The sequence below is a fragment of the Myripristis murdjan genome, chromosome 21 (genome assembly GCF_902150065.1).
Source record: "Myripristis murdjan chromosome 21, fMyrMur1.1, whole genome shotgun sequence".
In the NCBI taxonomy this organism is placed as follows: domain Eukaryota; kingdom Metazoa; phylum Chordata; class Actinopteri; order Holocentriformes; family Holocentridae; genus Myripristis; species Myripristis murdjan.
Genome location: NC_044000.1, coordinates 23,861,647 through 23,880,291, shown reverse-complemented (window position 1 = coordinate 23,880,291; position 18,645 = coordinate 23,861,647). Strand labels below are relative to the sequence as shown.

The 18,645-nt window shown below is 45.8% G+C and overlaps 1 protein-coding gene across 3 annotated transcripts in view; it reads right to left on the bottom strand.

Annotated features, from left to right (window-relative positions):
• The window catches only part of ankrd44 (ankyrin repeat domain 44), a 32,187-nt gene extending 13,761 nt beyond the window's left edge, over window positions 1-18,426 (bottom strand). The window contains exons 1-12 of one of the 3 annotated variants that reach the window (XM_030081448.1): window positions 17,849-18,426; window positions 11,783-11,866; window positions 9,520-9,598; window positions 9,055-9,125; window positions 7,865-8,065; window positions 5,795-5,882; window positions 5,407-5,549; window positions 4,888-5,100; window positions 3,942-4,020; window positions 3,740-3,854; window positions 3,559-3,641; window positions 153-216 (exon numbers count right to left, since the gene is read on the bottom strand). In XM_030081448.1, the coding sequence (XP_029937308.1) occupies window positions 153-216; window positions 3,559-3,641; window positions 3,740-3,854; window positions 3,942-4,020; window positions 4,888-5,100; window positions 5,407-5,549; window positions 5,795-5,882; window positions 7,865-8,065; window positions 9,055-9,125; window positions 9,520-9,598; window positions 11,783-11,866; window positions 17,849-17,875 (1,247 nt within the window). In that variant the 5' untranslated portion in view covers window positions 17,876-18,426. Of the gene's footprint in view, window positions 1-152; window positions 262-3,558; window positions 3,642-3,739; window positions 3,855-3,941; window positions 4,021-4,887; window positions 5,101-5,406; window positions 5,550-5,794; window positions 5,883-7,864; window positions 8,066-9,054; window positions 9,126-9,519; window positions 9,599-11,782; window positions 11,867-17,848 lie in introns of all 3 variants that reach the window. The other 2 variants (XM_030081447.1, XM_030081449.1) reach the window with 2 other exon arrangements.
• Window positions 18,427-18,645: the final 219 nt, after the last annotated feature.

Here is an 18,645-nt window from a genome sequence, read left to right as displayed (position 1 = left end):
CACTCCATTTTCAGGAATTTTGAATCATTTTGAGTCAGTTTGTCCCAGGATTTATCATATGCTGTACACTTTCTTAGTTTACCCAGGCGATATGTTGTATGTGTGGTGTTTTAAGCTCAATTTATACATTTTCAGTCATTTCTCTCTCTCACCCTCCGGCGGCGGCGGCGTGCAGGCAGGTCCTCCCGAGGCTGTCGGGCGTGTCTATCTGGAAGCCTGCAGACAGGACCGACTCGTTACACATTATGCTAAACCTCCGGCCTGAGGAGGGCAGCGCAGGCCGAGCAGGAAGGCCAGACAACACACAGCGGCAACCACAGAGACGGGAAGAGAGACAGGAGGAGGAGGGAGAGAGGGGGAGGAGAGGAGAGAGGAGAGAGGAGAGAAAGACAGGTGTTAGTGTGAGGTTGGGAAACAAAAGAGAAACGAGACAAGATTACAAGGTTAGGTGAGAGTGCAGGATGAGCAGGTGCACACAGGGAAACACATGAAGACCTGTGCACATTTAAGCCACACACACACACACACACACACACACACACACACACACACACACACACACACACACACACACACACAGTGATGCCTGCAGGCACGGTTTAAGCTCACAAACACAATAGCACAGGCTGGAAGGCTGATAGAGGCTCAGATAGGAGAGAAAAAGTGCCGCATGTGCAGAGAAACTGACTTCAATTTCAGTCTTGTTGTCATCAGAGTACTTGAAGGCCTCTGGCTGGACTCGGTCCACCGGTTTTGACCAATTCACGGAATAAGGGTTTATGGCAGCTAAGAAGAAATGACCGCAACAAATACAAAATCCCCCTGCAGGCCACGCCAGTCCAAAGTGGTCCTGACCAGCAATAAAACCGCAGCTGCATACGGGACTCAGCTACATGTAAATTACTCCTTTGTTGTTCATTATAGCAAAGCTGCAGAGCGGCATGGGGAGTCCAGTTTCATGCAGCCCCGAGCCACTACTGGTCCCAAAACTGGGGAAGCAGCCAGGGTCTTGTTAAACTACAGAGACGGATCTGGAACCAGAGTGGATGCTTGTCATTTCCCAATGTCTGTTTAACATTCACTGAATCTGCCAGAGTGTTTCCTCTCGAGCTCTGCAAGGCCTTATGTCAGAATACATTGGAGGATATGGGACGGAACAGGGGACAGATCATCTGCAGCGCCAAATAAAACATAAACAAAAAGAAGGAAACTTTTCAAGGCATTAACCGCCGATATCAGTGCTCCTCGAGGAGAGTGTAAGGGAATACACTGTTATCCAGAAGGAGACAGATCCCATCGGTGATGAGTAATCAGCCTCAGTAAGGCCTTGTCTGTCCCTGGAACAGTGTGACTCAAATCTGGCCGGGGCTGAATACTTGTGCTTGTGCAGGAACTCACCAATGGGAACGAGAAAAACAACAGGGCTCAAACCTTCCTGCTCTACGGCACAAAAAAACGATACAGCAGGATGATTCTGCCCTTGGGAGCAATCTGGGAATCTTTTATTCCCCCTCTCCGGACGCTCGCGCTGGAACAGTGAAGGCAGAAAAGACCCTGGATCAGCCTGCAGGGAGAGCGTGCACCTCGTACAAAACGCTGCCTTCAAGCGCTGCGAGAAATACTGGGAATTATACGACTAGTAAAGGACCATTGAGACTGTAAACAGCGATAACAGTGAGGCTCTAAATAAACTTGAAATGCGTGACTAATTGCATGATGTATTTTGGCTTGTTTTTACAAATTTCTGCAGTCTGTGTATGACTTGTCATTGTCTCATGATGATGATGGGTTTTGATCATTCTCTTTTTTTCATGGCATGATGATGCACGATCTGTCCGTCCTACTGTTCATATTTACTGTCTTTGTGTCTTCGCTCATGTGGCTTCAATGTCCGAAGCAAATTTCCTTGTAGGGACAATAAACCTGAGCTTGCCTTCAGTCAGGATGTGATGTTTAGGGAGCAGACAGCCACGACGGATGAGCAAAAGAGCTGCGTTTTATTACTGAGTGGAATAGTTTAGCGTGCTATGCGAATAATTTGTAACGTCACATGTTTCTATTTTCACTCTCTCTTTGTCTTTTGTCTTGCAAAATGTTTATTCATTCAAATAAGTTGAATTTAGGTTTTAAATTGATGCAAAAAACATCAAATAAAATCTTGATTTTGACGACATACACTACTAACAAAAAGTTAGGGATATTTGGCTTTTGGGTGAAATTTATGGAAAATATAAAAAGTTCACGCTACAGTGATATTATATCATGAAAGTAGGGCATTTAAGTAGAAGCATACACTGGCGATTTCCTCATCTCAAACAATTTCTTGAAACAAAAGCCAACAACAGTGGTGGATATACCACAACAAAAAATGTCAGTGTCAATAACTTGTCATGTGCCCTTGAGCATCAATTACAGCTTGACAACGACGTCTCATGCTGTTCACAACTCGACTTATTGTCTGCTGAGGCATGGCATCCCACTCTTCTTGAAGGGCGGCCCTCAGGACATTGAGGTTCTGGGGTACAGAGCTCCGAGCCTCTACACGGCGACTCAGCTGATCCCATAGGTTTTCTATGGGATTCAGGTCTGAGAAAGTGCAGGCCACTCCATTTGAGGTACCCCAGTCTCCAGCAGCCGTTCCCTAATGATACGACCTCGATGAGCTGGAGCATCAAACACCTGATGTGAATTTTGCCGTTAAACTCCTTGTTAGAGAACAGCAACTTGTGCAAAAAGTACTGAAACATTGAACAGTTGGACATGTGCATTCAAAAGTTTACAGAAGGTCACATTAAGTTCACCTGTAAAGGTTATAATGCATTTTAGGTTCATCCTGAAATTTCACCCGAAAGCTGAATATCCCTAACTTTTTGTGAGTAGTGTATGTTATAACATTATAGCAGCCACACAGCACTGCATGAACCTGAATGCCCAGAAACACACACGCGAATCACCAGACACATGATCGTCCCAGCAAAGATTCCCATCAGTTAGGAGTAGTGTGAAATGAAAAACAGGAAACATCTAGATTAACATCGTAAATTGTAAAAAAGAAAACAATGAAAGGAGATTTTATTTTTTGACCGAATCAGCCAGCCCTAATTCGAGGTCAAGCCTCACCCAGGTTTGAGTCTGAGGTTCAGTTACTCGTCAACGTCGGCATTAAGGTACTTTGCTAAATTGGCTTTTGAACCATCCGGGTTAACTGAGGTGACTAAGAGCTTCTTAACCTACAGCCGCGGTGTTTTGGAGCAAAGTGAGAGGCGGAGGCTAAAGACGGTACGGGTGACTGTGTGAGAAGGAGCTAAACTTGGAAACAGAATCTACTTTTAGACTTGAGCCTCGTCACTGTTACTCATAACGTTACTGCATGAAGCGACTCCCACACAGCAACAGCCTTTTTCTGGTATTGCTTTTTCCAGCCCTGCTGCAACATTTTTAGCCACCCCTCGCTCATTCTCCAGCGGTGCCAGCTGTCTTGGATGTCCGTGACTCAACCGCCTCTCTCTGCAAACGCCTTGCTCAAGTGCACGTGGGTAGTGTAGTTTTGTGCACTACCTGACGACAGCAGCTTCTGGCAGCAGTCGGAGTGAGCGTTCAAGGCAGCCAGGTGGAGAGGGAACATGCCGTGGACCCCTCGCCTTCGGAGAGAGACACACACAGCAAAACAGACGAGTTTAGTAGCATTCACAACGTCGTGCTAATTATTTACAGGGAAGTCAAACACCCAAACACACACCTTGTGCAGTCTGCTCCGCTGGTGATGAGCGTGTTGATGAGGAGTTCATGACCGTAGCGGGCAGCGATGTGGAGAGGGGTGTTGCCGTCCTTGTCCACACTATCAATCTCCCCTCCTAAAATAAAACGACCCTTTATAAAGCGATGCTGCCACAATGATGAGAGATTAAAAAAAAAAAAAAAAGGACACAAAGAGGTCCTACCGTTCTGGATCAGAGTCTGGGAGCGGGTGAAGCGCCCGTGCACCGCCGTCATGTGAAGTGGGCTCTTCCCATCCCGACTCTGGACGTGGAAAGACACAGCAACGTCAGGGAAAACTTTGCGACAAGTGAAGAGTTACTCCGTAGTTAAAATCACAAAAGATGGACAGCTGGACGCTCATTCTTCTAAACAATTACACAGGCAGGGATGCTTCCTCAGATTCAAATGAGACCTGACTTCTTCCACGGCGCTGAGGAAAATTTATCTCGAGCGGATCTTCTCTGCACTGCCAGCCCACATCTGCGCTCCGCCTCAGCCACAAGTTCTTTGGAAAAAAGGCGAATGCTTGCAAGGCGGATCACGCATTTCAGGCGAAAAATGCTCCATCTCAAAGGTACTGTGGGTTTGAATCCGGCCAAGACCCTTTGCTGCATGTTATCCCCTCTCAATGCCCCGTTTTTCCTGTCTCTCTCCACTGTGACGGGCAGAAATGCCAAAAAATAATCTTAAAAAAGTGTCAAACCTCAAGACCTTACCACATTTCATTTTGGGATAATAGTATAAATACTGTAAATAAACAAGACAATCACCAAGAGTACTGACAGGCTCTAGTGGTTTCTTTTTTTAATTCAGGAATTCTGTTGCATTGCTTCATGGCACAAAACAGGAGGAGGGCACAGTTAGTTCAGTGCAAATGGAGCTATCGCTTTCACAGTTTCAGATGATGGAGTGAGTGACAGGTTGATGGAAAAATCAACAAGCAACATCCAACATGTTTATGCTGCATACATAGTCAAAGATGTTATGATTGATCGTTTCTTTCTTTGCATCCGAATTAATCGATTTATTGCCCAGCCCCAGCCAGGCATCATGCTTTTTACAATGCCTGTAAGAGGAAGCACCCAGCCGGCTCACATAAAGCACACCTGTGACACACAAACGCCGTACCTGCACGTTCACGTCCGCCCCGTTGTTGACCAGGAATTCCAGACAGAGCGCTCCGTGGGTGGAGGCGGCGGCGAAGTGCAGCGGAGTGAAGCCCTTGTTGTTGGGCTGGCTGACGTTGGCGCCGTAGTCGATCAGCTCGCTGACCACGTTGTCCTGGCCGTTAAAACACGCCACGTGGAGCGCCGTGTTCCCAAACGCATTCGACTCGTCTATCTGCACACAGACAGCAGTGCATTATGGTCAGGGGAAAGAAAGCGTGTGCATGTGTGTGTGTGGGTCTGTGCTATTGTGCTTATTTGGCAGTGAATGAGTGAGTGTGTGTGTTACTGTGCTTGTGAGTGAGTGTGTGTGCGTCCATCGGCCAGCAAACACACAAAGTGTGCTATTGTGCTTCTTTAAGAGTGAAAGTAAGTGTGTGAGTATGTGTCATTGTGCTTGCGTAAGAGAGAGCATGAGGTAGTGAGTAAGTGTGTGTGTGTGGTCTGTGTGTGTGTGTGTGTGAGTGTGTGTGGTCCTGACCTCCACAGCCAGGTTAAGCAGGTGTTTGACCACAGCGATCTGCCCGCTGGACGCTGCTGTGTGGAGCGGAGTGTATCCTCGCTTGTCCTTACAGCTGATCTCCGCCCCCTGGGTCACCAGCAGACACACCACATCCAGATGACCTGTAGGGGGCGCATCAGAGCACAAAAATCACACACGTTGCAAACGTCCTTCTGAGTGACAAGGACAGGTGTCAGTTCGATGGAGTTGTTGAACAAACTCTGAAGCAACATTAAAGCAGCGCTCCCTCAAACCGAATCCTGCAGTCGGTTTATATAAGTTGTGAATCATATCAGCGTGAGTGAGAAAGTCAACACAGATTGCAGATTGTGCAATTAGATAAAGTCTTTTACAAACTTTGTCTTACCCATGAAAGCTGCCCAGTGCAACGCCCGACTATCCTTCTTATCAAAGGCGTTGATGTTGGCTCCCTTTGCAAGCAGGAGGTTTACCATCTGACATACAGCAAGAGAGGGGAGAGAAATCAGCGACGCTAAAAGTGAAAAACCCGTCCAAGAGATGAGTTATGCATGTGTGTGTGTGTGTGTCAGCGCACGCCTCCCCTGCATATACATGCACATATATAGGCCATATGTGCACATATACATGTGCAGGCCTGCGTGTTTGTGTCTGGGAGTGCAGGACTGTGTGTGGGGGCGACGGTCTTTACGTAACAGAATTGTAAATAAGTCTCATCACTTGGCTGAGATGTTGCATAAACACGCTGGAGGGACCATCGCTCAGAAATAAAAGTTGACCATTCAGTTGGGCCCTGGAGATCTGAGAAATCTGCCGCCTCTGTCGCTGGTAATTTTAGATTCTGCCTATTTATGACAAACAGGAAAGCAAGTGTGCCGAGTGAGAAAAGCCCACTTGATGACCTCAGTGACATCGCCGCTCTCACCCACCTTTTTCCTCTAACCAGGCTACCAAGCTGCTCAAGCTGTTCACCCAAAATAGCCTGAGGGGCAGTTACATCATGTCCTGTTTCATGGTAAACTATACAAATAGAGAGGCAAAGGGAACAGAGATGCACCAAGGATAAAAATTATTTGATTTTGCTGAAAAGCTTCGTCTTGCAGCTGAACAGAGTTAATGTCAGTGTTTTTATTTTATTTTGTTTTTTTTACTTAGTGAACCCCTTAACCTTCGGCCGACTTACTGTGTTTCAGAGGCCGGAGGCGCCTCAGTTTTAACCCCCTGAACCCCAAACCCGCCGGCGGGATAGAAAGACATGTATTTTTTAAAAAATCACCAAAATTCAATCGTTTATCATAGCTGGAAGCTTTAAAAACCTATCTTTTTGTCGGAATTTGAATTTTTCGACGGTCCCTGAATCCAACATGTCCGACTTCTGTTTAGTGGTAGAAAAAAGGACAAATCTAAGCCTAAAAAAGTGATTTTTCATTCGAATCATTTTATTATACATGTTGCATTCAACAATTCACCAAAAAATAGTCGTTTACTCAATCCAGAAAAAAAAAAAAAGAAAATTCTGCGGTCTTCAGCGGATCTGAGACATCTTGATTGATTCAGGTGAGCCCAACAGTCGCATGACAAAAATTCAGTGAATTTCAGTGTGTAGGCAACAGTAGTAATATGGAAGGGCACAAGGCAAGTTTATACAGGTTGGAAAAATGTTAATATTTCAGGAAATAAATCATGCGAAGCCCTACTTTTTTTTCCTGGATCAGTGACACTTGTGGGCACCTGAAAAAATGTTCTGTACATTTATTCCAGTGTTTCTCGATTTTTGTAAAATAAATTATCAAAAAAAATCATTTTGCCTTTTTAATTTTGTTTTATTATTTATGGCACTATAACTCTTTCATACTGTGTGAAAGACATTTTTGAATGGCTTCAGGTGATAGCCACAGCTGTGCTGTTTCCATAGAGGTGCAGCACTTGTAATTGCAGTGAAAAACAAGCCCACAGCGAGCCAAAATGTGAGGGGAGCAGAAAACACCCCAAAACTGCTTGGGGTTCAGAGGGTTAAAGCCAGAGTCAAGATGCCGGTATCGTACGAAACGAGACAACCTAAGGAATCGATTGATGTCGACTGAAGTTATCAGCTCTAAAACTGCTGCAGCACCTTATGAAACGTAACTGAGCATGGGAGCAGCCACCATATGCCATCATAATGTTCTAACCCTTATACGCTCTAAATAAATAAAAATAAAGCCAGTGTTTATTACAAATTTATGACTACAGTAACTACACATACAGGGCTGAGCTGGATCTAAAATCCCTCTCCAGGTTCCCAGCTTTCAGGTGATGTATACCCTTTCCATTTGGCATCGACGGTTAACAATTTTATGAAAATCGCCCCTCTCCTTCTAAAATGGGTCTAGAGGTCAGCTTTTATTGAACCAGGTCATTATGAACAATTCTCATTTACAGCGGTGGCCAGGCAGCAGGCCGGTCGTGTCTGCAGTACCTCAGTGTGTCCGTTGAGGGCGGCGTGGTGCAGGGCGGTGCGCCCGCCGCGGTCCGACACGTTCACACTGCTCAGCAGCGGGATGATGACCTCAGCGCACCGCAGCGCGTTATTGGCGGCGGCGACGTGCAGCGGCGTCTGCCAGTTCTTGTCCCGCGCGTTCACGTCGGCCGAGTGGCGGATCAACACTCGCACCGCCTCCTGGGGAACAAAGAGGAACATGGGGTCAAGGTGTGTGTGTGTGTAAATATCATAAATACACCGCTCTTTAATACACTACTGGCACGGTAATACAGCACTGGCAGTATTTTCAGGTTTCACAGAGCCAAATTTAAAACCTTTCAAACCAGTTTAAATAACAATTCAATAAATTAAATTAACTGATGAGGGAGATGAATTCAGTTGTGTTCAATGAAGCAGATGCAATGCATTTTAACACTTTAAATTTGGATTTATTTGGAGATTTTTAAGGCTTTTTGGTGATTTGTGATCAGTATTCAAGGTAAGAAGAAACAGACTTTTTCCCCACATCAAAAGCTAATAATTTCAATATCCCTGGATTACAAATTAGGCCATAAAAACAAGTGTTATGCATATGTTATGTATTTCTGCTGTGGTGTGTTTGTGTCGTGGTTTCAGGTGTGCCGGCTCCACCCGACAGAGAGCCCCTCCCTCCTCCACCTTCACTTCTTCCTCATAAAGTGGCAGTGTTTGAATCCAACCACAAAGTGCTAGTTAACTCCATTATGCTGCTTCCCTCTGCGCCGGGGCTGCAACACACGTATAGAAACACTTAACCATACCAGTAAACCTGCGTCCAGGCATCCCAGCCATGTTGAATTACCTGTTTGGACACTGCTGATTCACCGCTCTGACTCAGCGCTTTGATGCTGACACAGATGCAGCCACCTTGCACTGTGTGACTGTGGCTTGTAAGAATGTTGGGTTAGGCTAAGAAACTGTGTGCGTGGGTGTGTGTGTGTGTGTGTGTGTGTGTGTTTGCTTACGGGTAAATAGCACGCAGTGCGGCTTAGCTCCCTGACACCTGTGTCACAGTGTGTGTGTGTTATTGCGCCCGTTTCACCACGCTGTTTGAAATGTTGTGATGGAATGATGGACTGAGGATTGGACTCAGTAGGCGTGTGCATGTGTGTGTGTGTGTGTGTGTGTGTGTGTGTGTGTGTGCCCACCTCACTCCGAGATGCAACGGCACGATGCAGAGGGGTGAGCCACATGTTGTCTTTGGCGTTGACCCGAGCCCCTGCAGAGGAACAGGAGCAGAGGGGGAGGAAGGAGGAACGGAAAAATGTGTCTTTAACAGAGAAACTGAAACGAAATCCACAGTGTGATGTCACTCTCAGCTATGTGGATCTAGCCTCGCAGAAGGAAATACGACCCTTCACCCACCTGAAAATTTTAAAGCATGTGATGAAAACTCATTCTAAAGATCAAATTTTAGAAATGATGCTTTTACTGACTATTAGACATGAGCTACAAAAAAAGAAAAGAAAAAAAAAATCACAGGAAGATGGAAGGAAGAGCAAAGTGTGAGAGAGGGAGGAAGTGGGACTGCGGGGTGTGAGTGGTGAGAAGGAGGTGCAGAGGAGGGAGAGGAGAAGAAACGGAGGGGGGTGACATGGAGCGAACGGTGTTACCAGCCAGGATGAGGAGCTCGGTGATCTCCGCGTCGCCCAGGAAGGCAGCTGCGTGGAGCGGGGTGCGCTTCTCTGCATCCTGGGGGAGGAGCAATTTAGGATTTCAGCTTCGATCTACAGCTGCACTCATTACAAGTCACCATGTCATAAAAGTATCCGCTAAATACCTAAAAAGCAACAACTGCACCGTTGAAAAACCTCAGCTGTTTACCAGAATACAGAGGTTGGCAGAGGTTTGTATGGGCCATGGAAAAATTTCTGGAAAAATCATGGAATTTTCAAAAGTCTATTCCAGGCCAGTCATGGAATTGTCAAAAAGCTTTTTCCAGACAAGAAAGATCTTGAAATAAAGTCATGGAATATCAAGGAATTTTGTCAACCTTGGAAAAAAAAAAAAGAAATCCTTAACCATTTACTGACCATGCTTAATAATTATTGTTCACTGTGTTAACATGTACTTTCATTCCCCCGTAGAATGCAAAAAAAAAAATAAAATAAAATATAAAAAAAAAAATACTATGTAAAAAACGTCTTGTTACATTTCTATAGATCATAGGCAAAATAAAATAATATAAAATAATTAAAAAATACTGTGTAAAAAATCGTCCTGTTACATTTCTATAGATCATAGGCAAATAAAATAAAATAATTAAAAAATACTGTGTAAAAAATCGTCATGTTACATTTCTATAGGTCATAGGCAAAATAAAATAAAATAATTTAAAAATATTGTGTAAAAAATTGTCATGTTACATTTCTATAGGTAATAGGCAAAATAAAATAAAATAAAAGAATTTAAAAACACTGTGTAAAAAATCATCCTGGTACATTTCTATAGGTCATAGGCAAAATAAAATTAAATAAAATAATTAAAAAATACTGTGTAAAAAATCATCCTGTTACATTTCTATAGATCATAGGCAAAATAAAATAAAATAAAATAATTAAAAAATACTGTGTAAAAAATCGGCATGTTAGATTTCTATAGGTCGTAGGCAAAATAAAATAAAATAATTTAAAAATACTGTGTAAAAAAATCGTCCTGTTACATTTCTATAGATCATAGGCAAATAAAATAAAATAATTAAAAAATACTGTGTAAAAAATCGTCATGTTAGATTTCTATAGATCATAGGCAAAATAAAATAAAATAATTTAAAAATACTGTGTAAAAAAATCGTCCTGTTACATTTCTATAGGTCACTGAAAGTCATGTAAAAGGGAGTGTTACGTTTGATATGGAACCCTGGGCTGGGATGTCACCTAAGCCTGTATAAAAGACGGTTTGTCGTCCGTCTATTACACACTGTATGGTTGCTGCAGGTTTTTAATCATCTAAATACGAGGACTCTCAGCAGCTGAGAGGGGACACAGAGGAGGCTGTGATATCAGAGAACAGATGATGAGCTCAGCTGAGGGCAGCTAGGATCAGTGACAGGCCTGTCAGTGTCAACACACTCATTGTTCTCCTCAGCACACACACACACACACACACACACACACACACACACACACACACACACACGGCGTCCCGATGACCACCCCAGATGTCCATATGACTGGGCTGAGCGCCGCCTCTCCAACAAAAACACATCTAACGTGGACAATGACAGAGACATGGTTGTCCCGGGACAGGCAGCCAGCGCCCAAAACAAGAGACTAAACACAGGCCAGCCCACGTCCTACCCTGCCCGAGAGGCTTCATATTTAAATAACTGTACATCTATGAGCTGATGAAAATAAACAAGCGCTCTGAACTTTGGCCCTGCTGACCCTCGACCTGTGATGTCGGCCCCAAATCCAGACTCTTGGATGCCGGCCCACACAGGAAGTGAGTGGTGAGGACAGAGGAGAGGAAGACGGGGCTTTCACTACTGAGCTGTCTCGCTTGATTTTTCTGTAAACCGATAACAGTAACAAATATACGCAAAACACATCTGCATTTTCAGTTTACACGGTTCTTATTTGCCAAACTCACTGATATATTTTATGTTATCCGTTAGCTGAGTCTAAATGGCCCTCACTTAAATCAAGTCTTGGCAATTTTGCACTTTTAAATGACCATAAAAATGCAGGTTTACTCTATTCTCAAAATAATAAGGGGAGGAAACTGGCTTTTGTGGGGTTTATCCTGCACAACATCCCCGACTATGAGCTTCAGGCCCCAAACTAAAGAAAAATCTGAAAACTCCCAATGTGCACTTGTTTTTTTTTCTTGTATTTTTTCTCGGTTGCAAATGTCTCGCAGGGGCTGTGTCCTCACCAAAGCATTGATATCCTCCGACTTATAGATGAGCATCCGGATCTCCTCAGGGTCTCCATTAAAGATAGCCTGGATGAGCGGAGGCTGCGGAGAGAGAGAGAGAAAAAAATGAAAAGCAAGAGTTGAAAGACATTGTACAGCTATTCCTGGCCCGAAAGACACCAAACATGTGATGAGACACGACACGGGGCGACTAAATGCAGAAGTTGTGCTATGGAGCATGTGCAACATTGCTGATCAACGTAAACAGTCAGCGCATTTATCAAACCGAGCTGGGAGCGACATGTGAGGGAAGTCACACTCAATCAGGCACGTTACACAAGAGTGAACAGGGTCCAGTGGTCCTTCCCACGGTATGGAATACTGACTGTGTGTGTGTGTGTGTGTGTGTGTGTGTGTGTGTGTAAGAGCAGCTGCCTTACTAAGCCGATCTCTGCTGTGTTTACACAAACTGGAGAAGAGAGGGCTACTACGAGACTGCAGCCTGCATTACTCAGTGCGCCAGAAACTTTCTTTACTAGCAACTGGATTTCTGAAAACTCCCGCTCCCTCCGCTGCCACGGCTCGCAGATGTAAATAAGCTGTCATCCGACTGTCCCGAGAGGAGACCGAGACTGAAGCCGCAAAGAAATTGGTTCTTGCTGTCTGAAAATCTTTGCCGATACAGATCTGTGTGCAAGCGAAACTAAAAATAAAGGGCAGTGAGGATATGTGAGGTTATGGCTCCAAAGCCCCTATTTTCCCTCTAGGATCACACAGGAGGTAAATACAGGTCACATACACACATCCACACACACACACTGCAGCTGTCAATCAGTCCAACAGCAATAAAGGTCAGCTTTCTGTCAAGCAGGCATGGGGAGTGACAGTAGCATGATATAAGATAAGCTGCGCCTTTATTGCATTCAAACTGACACAACAACACAATGGAGTGTAGGTAACATATGGAAAGAAATGTGCATAAAACCTATGCATCAAAAATAAGTAAAAAACTAAAATAAAATAGGATAAAATGGGTATGATAGATACAGGACAATCAATGTGTGTATTCATGTGATGCCGGATCTCAAAATATAGGACATACAGTCCATCCGCACATACAGTATCTGTTTGTAAACATGTGCAATATCTGTGGTGTATGTAGGGCTGGGTATCAAAATTAGATACTTTTATGGCACTGATCAAATTGTTTCGATACTACTGAGTATTAAAAAATGCCACGGCGCTGGAATTTGGTATCGAATGGCCTTAGGAGTAAATCTCACCAGTGTCTGTGAGTGAATAAGCATGCAGCAGGCTTGTACCAAAATCTGTGTATGCAGGAAAAACACCACGTTACACACAGAGATGTCATAAAACTGATTTTATATGCAGATTTTATAAAATTGGTATCATTCAGGAGTTGTATCGCAGTTAAGGTACCACTGGGTGTGTGGTTGTAAGTCTCAGAGAGTGGAGGTGGTGCTGCGGTGTTGTGGAGTCTGATGGCACAAAAGAGCCCCGTAAGCACTTTGAGACACGTGGCTGGAAGAGTGTGTGTGTGTGTGTGTGTGTGTGTGTGTGTGTGTGTGTGGCCCAGCGCTCCTGAGCAGCCTCGGCTCGACACAGAGAAGACGAGGGGGATTTCTCTGTGATGGTTTCCAGCGTCCCTCTCCCTCTCTGCTCCGTCACTGCCTCCCCATCCCCACCACAGAGCTGGCCTTCCTCACCAGTTTGCCTCCCCAGTACACCACAGTACAGCAGGTAACACTGGCCACTACAGACTGGAAGAGCATCTGTAGCAGCCGAGTGGACACGTTAAAGGGCCCGAGCCTCCTCAGGAGCACCAGTCTGCTCTGTGTTATCTGACAGTGTTATCACCCAGAGGAACTTGTGCAAAATAAGGGCCTGCAGTAAACATGAAGGACAAGATGCTCATATTCAGTGTTTCACAGACTCAGGACCCATTGACAAAACTAATCCACAACTCTGATTAAGAAAAAAAAAAAAAAAAAAGCTATGGCACTAGTAGCAGGTGGGGCAAAGTGGATGGGTCTCCGGAAAACCAGGCGACAGGTTAGATGTGGTGCTGATCAGTCGGATCAGACTGAAGTCGGCCTCGCTTCACTTCCTGTGTGCCTCTGCCTTCTCCCGCCTCGCTTCCTGTTGCAGTCTCCCCTTCTCAGAAGCACAAGAGAGAGAGAGAGAGAGAGGAACCTCACGGCAGCGTTTCACTTCTGCTTATAAACCACATCCGCATGCGTGTGTGAGCACTCACTCTCACACACACACACACACACACACACACACACACACCCTAAAGGCTACAATTTGATTGGGCCACATCATCATACTCAGTGCCGACAATCTTTTCCATTTTCAGCTTCATCTCACTACCAGCCAATCATCATAACTTTCACCTTAACCTTTAGATCTCAAGCTCTTTGGATTGGATTTAATTTGAACTGTTGGTTTACACAATCACACTGCATAAAGATTAATATATACCATAATATATAAGCATTATTTTTAACATCCAAGGTGCATTGTGTGATTAATACATCTGTTACTGTTAAATTAATTGGGATACCTAATAATTACAAATGAGATGAGGGCTAGGCATTCATTCGTTTATCGTCTTTCAGGAGAATATTGTGATGACACAAATAACTTCGCCTCAACAAAAAAAGGAGAGGAAGCTCGTCACTCATACGGCAGCAGTGACAGAGGTGAAAGCAGAGAAGAAGATATTCATATCATCCTAAGAGGCGATTGTCCCGACTTCCTCCTTCTGTTTTCCTGGCGATCAGGCGCGATCGAGCCCCTGTTTCATTCACGTTCAAAGCTCGCCTCGGCGGCTCAGCTGTGCGACTCGGCTTTAATGTGTGTTTACTTCGACGGAGCGATAAGAGAGGGAAGGAGGAAGGACACATTCAGGGTACAAAGTAATGAACGAGAGGGGCTGTGCCTTTAAACAAGCAACCAACACTTGGCAGCATATGGCCTCTTTAGCTATGCCTTTCTTCCAATTGCACACACACACACACACACACACACACCTACACACACAAACACACGGTTGGCATCACTCACTAGTCACAATGCGGGTGTGTGTAATTGCCATGGGGACTTGGGGAACACGGTGCTACCAGCATTTGGAATAGAAAAGGACAGGCAGGTTATGGGGTGTGTGTGTGTGAGGGCGAGAGAGTGTGTTGATGAGGGGGTAGGGTGTGTATGGGGTGTGTGTGTGTGTGTATATCTGTGGGTGGATTGCTCCTGGAAGTAGCCATCCTGAATGAGGACATTCCCCCCGAACCCACACCGCCACCCTTCCAGGCTATCTAAAAGCATCTCAAACACAGAGCTCATTGTTGTAGCCGCACACACACACACACACTCACTCACTCTCTCTCTCTAACACACATACAAATCTGCGCACACCAACACACTCATCCATGCTGACACAAACATTTTTCTCAGTAGCCTTAAGGCCCAGCTGAAGTCCTCCGAGTCCCACGGCGGACCAATAGGAGCGAGGCAGCGTGCTTGTCAAAGTTCAGGGTTGGCGCACTAAATCATCCCGTCCCGTCGCCGCCGGTCTCTGAGGAACCAATTCAGGCCCTCGATGATACAACTCCGGCCAAACACACGCAAAACATTTCCCCTTCTATCTTCCCCTCTTTCTCGTTCTTATCCTACACAAACTTCCTCCATCAGATAAACTCTGTTTTCATTCCTCCAACGGGCCACAAACACACACACACAGGCTACCCATCAGCACACATAAATACATAAACACCGGCCAGCAGACACATTCGTATACATCTTGCTGGGTGTGTCTTCCTCTATAAGAACGCCTGCAGTGCATACTGTAGCTGTGGCCTGAGGCGACAGGGGCTCTCACTGGTTGACTTTCTTTTATTTAGGATCAGTGAGGAGCGGCTGATGTCCTCATACCGCTGAAATGCTCCGTTAAAACCCTTTGCTGTCACATGACTCCCTGTAAATATGTCCTCAGCTGGGCCTTAAAGCCACTGAGAAAAATGTTTGTGTCAGCATGGATGAGTGTGTTGAGGGTGTGCGGATTGAGAGAGTGTGTGTGTCTAAACAGTGAGAGAAAAGACTGTTGGAGTTGCAATCTACGTGCTTCATCAGTCATGAATGTACACAGGTAAAACACGAAACCTCCATAATGTACACTAAAAACAACCATAAAGCAGAAGAAAAAAAAAAAAAACATTACAAGTGCTCTGTGCAACCACACACACACACTCGGTAGCTGAGGAACGTCAAAAGTCAACAACTTCCTCTATTTCCATTTGTCTGCAAGAGCCTTGTGTTACCGGCTGTGTGCAAACTGTGCAACAAGTCCACACTGACTCCATGCTAATCACACACACTAAGGAACCAGGCACTGCACGGAAAAAGTGCAGGTTAAAAAAAAAAAAAAAAAAAAAAGCCCCAGCAGTTTGACATTTGCTTCTTGTCCCTGAACTTTGTGCCGCATTACAAGAATGATTCAGTTCTGCAAGAAGCTGAAAAGCAAGTGGAACGGCACTCCTCTCCCATATACAACTCTGACCTGTGGGCTCCTAAAAACCATGTAGCTAACCCCCTTTGTCCCCACACCCAGCCCGACTTTGACCTCTTGACCTAGTCAGTGGCACCTGTGTTGCCCTGCCTTACATGGTCAAGAAACATCAAGAAGCCACGAAGCCAATCTAACGGTGTGATTTTGTGCTTGCGCCTTAAAAGCTGTGGGTCTGCTGACGGCAGATTTTCTTTGAGCCGGACGGTGTCTTCTTCTTCGTCTGCATGACAAAAGCCCTTATGTGTCGCTTCTCTGATATTATGCAAGCTGAGGACATGTATAGCAGCTTGACTGTCTGCTAAGCTGAGGCATGTAGGGTTATCAGCCATGTTGTCTGAGAACAACAGGAAGTCCCACAGTTCTGGGCTGCTTTACAAATACATATATATACCAGAGAGTAGCATCCTTTCCACACTCCTTACCCTGTGATTGCTGCTAGTATCTTATGTGACTGGGTTGGCCACTGAAATTCTGTTCCAGCAGGACAAAGCCATGCCAGATCAGGGATTTCTGATTTCTAATAAGAGGCAGCTTGAAATGCAGGGTGATATTTCAAGATATGGAATCAAGCCCAGCCTCAGTCTCCTCTCATGCCAACGCCTTTTTTTGGTGGCTTCGCTGAGAGGGAACTGGTTGATGTACATTATTTTGAAACCAGCGTAAACAATGCTGCTCAAGCTGAGGTCCAGGGCTGTCCTCTGGTCCCTGACAAGGTTTCAGTGGATCCCCATACAAAAAGGAGGAAGAGTTCACTTCACTCTTCGCTATAATATCACTCACTAGGGGTTGGCACGGTGTCAAAATGTATCAGGATGTCAATTGTGGTCAAAGGTTTGGCTGAATGCACCGCCCTAACTACAGCAGAGGCAATGATATGATTCCACACCAACTACTCAGGTGTGGTTCCTTGGTGTAAAATCCCATCAGAGGGGCTTTCGGGGCTACTGTGCATCATTATTTAGAGGCTCTTCAAATAAAAAAGTTTGGGAATCCCCACATAGACAGAGACAGAAGACGTCTGGGCAAAACATTTCAGCATCTTAGACATAAAACCTGCATTTGGCTCAGTGGGACAGTGCTCGAACCAAATTTTCAGCACACAGGCTGCAGGACGCAGGAGCCAGATGACAGTATATTGGGGTCATTTGCATCTTCCTCCTGCCGCTCCGGAGATGCTTACGAGAACACAGAGCAGGAAGTATGAGAGTGGGCTGTCCTAATTTCAACACAAGACAGAAATTTTTTAGTCAAAACGAACCCAGCAAAAAGCGGGACAGCGGTGCTGAATTTTACGCAGCGTAATGCGCACTGTGCATCGGTCCGGAGGGCAGCAAAGATATGTTTTTGTGTCTGTTACAAGACCTAAACTTGGCACACAAAGGCACAATGATAACGGTACTGAATGGAGCGGATGGGTAAATAAAAAGGTGAAATTGACGTGTTGCCTATTTGTGTAGTGGCCGGGCTAGGCTAGCAGCAGCTAGCAGGTCTACCTGGTCGGCCAGTTTGAGCACAGCCATCTCTCGGTCAGCTTGGGTTGCACATCCACTCCCTCCGCCTCCACGACACCATGCAGGGCGCGATGCTGCAGTCCAAACCCCGGCTTCCCTTCTCTCCTGGTCCGGTGTTCCCGCGGGACCTCGGGCGACGAGATGTTGCGGCTCGGTGTCTTGCGCCTCCCTAGGCGGCCGGGCGGGTGATGAAGGCCGGGGCGAGCACCAGGGCCATAGCCCGCTCCACTGACGCTATCTGCGGCGGCGGCGAGCCGAGGCGGACGCTCGGACTCGGAGGGAGGCGGGGAAGGAGCAGGAAAGCCTTTTCCCACCGGTGTAAACAATCCGCATTTATGGCCGCTGCGCACGGAGGTCGCAGTCGTCTCTCCAAGCCATACACCAGTGCCTCCCTCCTCTCCCTCTGCTGCAGAGCCTGAAAGCCTCCCTGGGTGCTGCGACAGCTCCGGACTGAGCTCAATTGCAGGGAGCAGCGCTCTTCTCGCACAGGAAGTTGGTGCCTGTCTCTCCTCCTCTCAGATGCAGGGCTGGAGGAGGAGAGGCTTCAGCATCAACAACGCCCCTCGCTGCTGCCATCCACTGGATAGAGAGGGCCAGCGTGTAGCTTACACTGGGTCACCCCGCAAGTAATAAAACATGCTGCATGAAAAATGAATAGGTGCAGGATAACACGGTAGCCTACTTTCGGCTGCTGCTCATTTTGCTGGGGACCCAATGAAACCTTGTCAGGGACCAGAGGACAGCCCTGGACCTCAGCTTGAGCACCGTTGTTTACGCTG